The sequence below is a fragment of the Triticum dicoccoides genome, chromosome 2A (genome assembly GCF_002162155.2).
Source record: "Triticum dicoccoides isolate Atlit2015 ecotype Zavitan chromosome 2A, WEW_v2.0, whole genome shotgun sequence".
In the NCBI taxonomy this organism is placed as follows: domain Eukaryota; kingdom Viridiplantae; phylum Streptophyta; class Magnoliopsida; order Poales; family Poaceae; genus Triticum; species Triticum dicoccoides.
In genome coordinates, this window is record NC_041382.1 from 557,756,024 (window position 1) to 557,760,367 (window position 4,344).

Here is a 4,344-nt window from a genome sequence, read left to right on the forward strand (position 1 = left end):
GCGTACCTGTGGTCGTAGAAGAGGTCGCCGGGGAGGAGGCGGCGACGGCGCTTGATCTGCTGACGGCGGGCACGGCCGCTCGTCGGAACAGGTGGGATCGGCACCCGGGCAGAGAGATGCCAGTTATGGGGGGGGGTGCACGTCGCTCCACGGGAGCGGCGTCCTCGTCCTCCAATAACGCCAGCATACATCCGCGTTGATGTACTGCCGGTCGCGCTCGCCGCCGGCCGTAGGGCCGGGGGTGAATGGGGCAGGCGCAGGGGCCCGACGTGGTGGTGATGCGGGCTCCTCTTTCACGGAGCCGCGGCGGCGACCCGAGGACGAGCCAGCCTCGCGGTTGTGCTTCCCCTTGCGGCCGGAGTTCCAGAACCCCATGGCGGTGAGGCGGTCAGCCGGCGAGATCGAGGACGGGGAGAGGGAGAGCTAGGGTTTGGGGCGTGTCGGGTTTCGAGGGGGCATTGAGGGCTGGAGTGGGGAGTGTGAACGACGACTGGTCCACGGTTTCCTATTTAAGAAGGACGGCGGCCGTTTGCTGGGTGGATGACAGGTGGGACCGGTCGCGCGTGCGCATTAATGTTGGCTGGTGGGAGGTAGGTGGCCGCCTGCCACGCGGCCCCGAAGCGGACGAGTGACGTGTCCATTTGCTGCCCCTGCGACTCAAACCCGCACATGTTTGTGCTTGAAATGGGTTGGCCGAATATAGAACGGATTAGATAGGTTCAGACTGTCGCGCGCTGGGCCGTGAGATATGTCCGCTTTGCCTCAATCGGATGGGGCAGGATAAGATGAGACCGCGCGGTGGAGTTGGACTAATAGTATAATAGTATAGCCAGAAACAGAGGATCGAACATAGACCGGGATGATAAATAGACGTATACACCGAGAGCTGATGAACTGACACTGACAGGCTAACAGACAACTCATCCTCATTTGACTCCAACCAGATCGTTCCAGAACACAACGAACGCTGGCTTTATTTCCGGCGTGTCAATGCTAACAAGAGGCCGGCCAAAGCGAATCGCGCACATCGATCAAATCGTATCATGCTTTACAACAATATAAGTCTATCGCACGGGTGCAGTTCACGCTATGCCGCGGCGCGTGCATAGACTTCTCACAGAGCGGCGGCCCTGGCCTCGTGGCCCTTGGCAGCTGCCTGCTTGTCGCCGCAGTTGTCGACGGCGGCGTAGAGGCGGTAGGGCGAGGCGTCGGTAGCGAGCCACTGCTCGACGGTGAAGAGCTGCTGCGCGCAGCCCATGTGGGGCCCCGTGGCCGTGACCTCGACGTAGTTGCAGTACCAGCCGTGGTGCGCGCCGGCGCCATCGGAGGTGACGTTCGCCCAGCACGGCGCACGCTCCATGCAGGGCCCGCGGCCGCTGAAGATGTCGAGGTTGCCGCGCTCGTAGTAGTCGTGGCCGGCGCCCATCATCCCGCCCCACTGCTCCAGGTCGGCGATCCGGACGCCCGTGCCGTCCGAGCCCAGCAGGGTCACGCCGATCGCCGAGTCCGTCCCGCCCTTCCAGATCGAGCCCGTCCGCACGTACACCGTGTACACGCACTGCTGCTCCGGGTCCGATAAGAGGCCGCCGGCGCCCGCGACCGCGATCGCTCTCTCCGACGACGCGTACGCCTAATTAGCCAGCGAGATACATGGTGTGAGAAATGATACGGAGATTTAACAAGTAGTAGAAGGGAGAGGCTTGTGGTAGAGCTTACCGCGGCAAAGAAGGAGACGAGGAGAAGGCAGGAGAGCTTCATGGCCGGCGACTTTCGATCCGGAAGTGAGCGACTGGGAACGATAAGGCGTGGCGCTATAAAGGGGATCGAGGGTGGACCCACTGGACAGTGACACTTTGGGGAAGTAGCTGGGGGAGTTGATTTTTTTGTTTTGTTAGGAGAATCCAATGTGGCATATTCTCCGAGCTTATATATATTTGTAATAGTAACTTATAGAAGTGTCTGAAAAAACATGTACAGGTCTGACAAGATCCGGAACCTGCACGATACACTGCTACGGCCACGTGAATCACGTAGCGGCCGAGACAGATTCGGATCCAATCTGGGCAGCTTCGCAAGTTATACGTACACCTACATCGAGTTTTTCTTTTTTCTTTTTGATGAGAAATACGTATATCGAGTGATGCTCGCTGTATGCGCGTAAGAGGTATGGAGCTGGGCTGGAGTGGTGGCAACTGGCAAGCCAGGCATCGAGAAACTTAGATGTTTTCTTTTTCTTGGCCGGACCAAGTCAAGTATTGTTTTATCTGGAAGACACGTTTAAGGAGAAGGTTTTCAATGGCTGATGTGTGGATCATATACGTGTATTACGTGTTTTGGAGTAGTTGGCCAGGACGGCGACACTAGGCAGGTGTCACCATGTCACACGGCGAAGAAGTGTCGGCTGGCAGTGCATTCATTAAGCAGTTACGCGGAGTAAACGAAGACAGCACCTAGTAGGTGTCCATGGTTCGGAACCGGCTCCTCTACCGTGCTGTTAAGCACGCCACCCTGCCGTGCCTCCTTGTGGCGCTAGTGGACGCAGGCATATGGGCCTTGCCAAAAACCAATGTAGCTACCCAGCCCATCCGTTCGATGCATCACACACCTGAATAGATTAACGAATTAGTAATTATAATTAATACAGTACATGACTAACTAAAGTGAACTTGTTTAAAAAAATAGTTTTACAAAATCTCAGTCTTTTTTTTTACGTGGAGCGGAATATGTCATTTTCCTATTTTCTATTTATTATTTTAATCCATTCAATTATACTTTTAATTTTATTTTTGTGTGCTTTTATTTTTACCACATCCGCCGACCACACATAATTTTAGCTGCCTTCCAACCGATCGTGCGCAACTGCAGTGGCATGCATGTGCACCGGTGATCTGCCCCTTGAGTTCATGAGGGTGGGAGATTTGTTGAGAGAGCGAGCGAGCGAGGCGATGAGGGCGAGCGCTCAGGCGATCCAGAGACTATGGATATTCCTCCTATTAAAAAAAACATGCACTAGCGTGCATCTACAATTGCATGTCCATCTGTCGCCGATGTCTCTGTGCTCAGGCGTCATCATTAGGGAGAGAACAAGTGTCGCGCCTTGGTCGGCTGCATAGCCGCCTCTCTCATGACTCTGACAAATATATTCATGTATTAAAAACATAAAACTAGAAAAAGAAGAATGAAAGAAAAGTGTGTTATTTAAAATCATATTTTTTTAATACATTGATATATTTGTTTTTTCGCGGGTAATATATTTGTTGAAACTTGTGAGCGAGGCGGCTACACAGCCGAGCAGGAAACTCTAGCCGCAACCCGGTGGCGACCAAAGGGATACAACACGACGATCTTTAACTATAGTTAAATGCGATCGATGGACATGCAATTGTAGTTGCACCCCCATGCCCTGACGTGCGACTGCAGTTGCGCACGATATGTTGGCATGAAATTCTAGTTTTGTTTGGGCGATGAATGTGGTAAAAATAAAACCGACACAACATAAAAATAAATGTACCAATCAAACTGGTCAAAATAATAAATAGAAAGGACATATTCCGCTTTGAGCAAAATAAGACTGAGATTAGCAAAGCAATTTTTTCTGAAATGAGTTCATTTTTGTTTCACAGTATTATCTAAAAGAACACAAAAACAAAAATAAAGGTACCAATCGAACCGATTAAAATAATAAATAGAAAATAGGAAAATGACATATTCTGCTCCAAGTAAAATAAGATTGAGATTTAGTAAAAATGTTTTTCTGAAATGAGTTTATTTTCGTTAGCCATGTATTGTATTAATTATAGTTAATTCATTATTCTATTTTTAGGTAATTAATCTTTTTTTAGTAGGACGGTGTGATGGATAGAACGGCTGGGCTGAGTTAGTTTTGTTTTTGACAAGGCCCATATGCATGCGACCGCTAGCGCCACAAGGAGGCACGGCAGGGTGCCGTGCTTAACAGCACGGTAGAGGAGCCGGTTCCCCATGGTTCATGTACGTATAATAAGTTCACCGATGAGATTCATAGGTTTTATTATCGCGGGGCCTGATAATGAAATGTAGTACCTCTTTAAATTAATATAAAAACTTCTATATCACTAAAATAATGAGTTAAAAAGTCTTATATTTCTTTACAAAGGGGTACTATGCGTATGTGCTCTTTCCTCTTTCTCAAGAAAAGCTCGCATGCCACTGAGAGGCTATTTAAGGCACACAAGACACGGATATTTAGAGACATTAAAATTGTGCAGTAATCCAGCCCTCTCAGGCCATTTGAGGTTTTCACCATTCGATCTGTTGTCTTGGCATTTGCTGGCCATTGGACGTCGTTCTGGTCCCCATGGTCTG

At 50.2% G+C, this 4,344-nt stretch overlaps 1 protein-coding gene across 1 annotated transcript; it reads right to left on the reverse strand.

Moving 5' to 3' along the window:
* Positions 1-804: 804 nt before the first annotated feature.
* On the reverse strand, positions 805-1,854 carry LOC119355350 (PLAT domain-containing protein 3-like). The gene is made up of 2 exons (XM_037622140.1): positions 1,717-1,854; positions 805-1,630 (listed from the first exon to the last, which is right to left on the reverse strand). Exons 1-2 carry the CDS (start codon positions 1,756-1,758, stop codon positions 1,115-1,117), a joined length of 558 nt encoding a protein of 185 aa, XP_037478037.1. The 5' UTR covers positions 1,759-1,854; the 3' UTR covers positions 805-1,114.
* Positions 1,855-4,344: the final 2,490 nt, after the last annotated feature.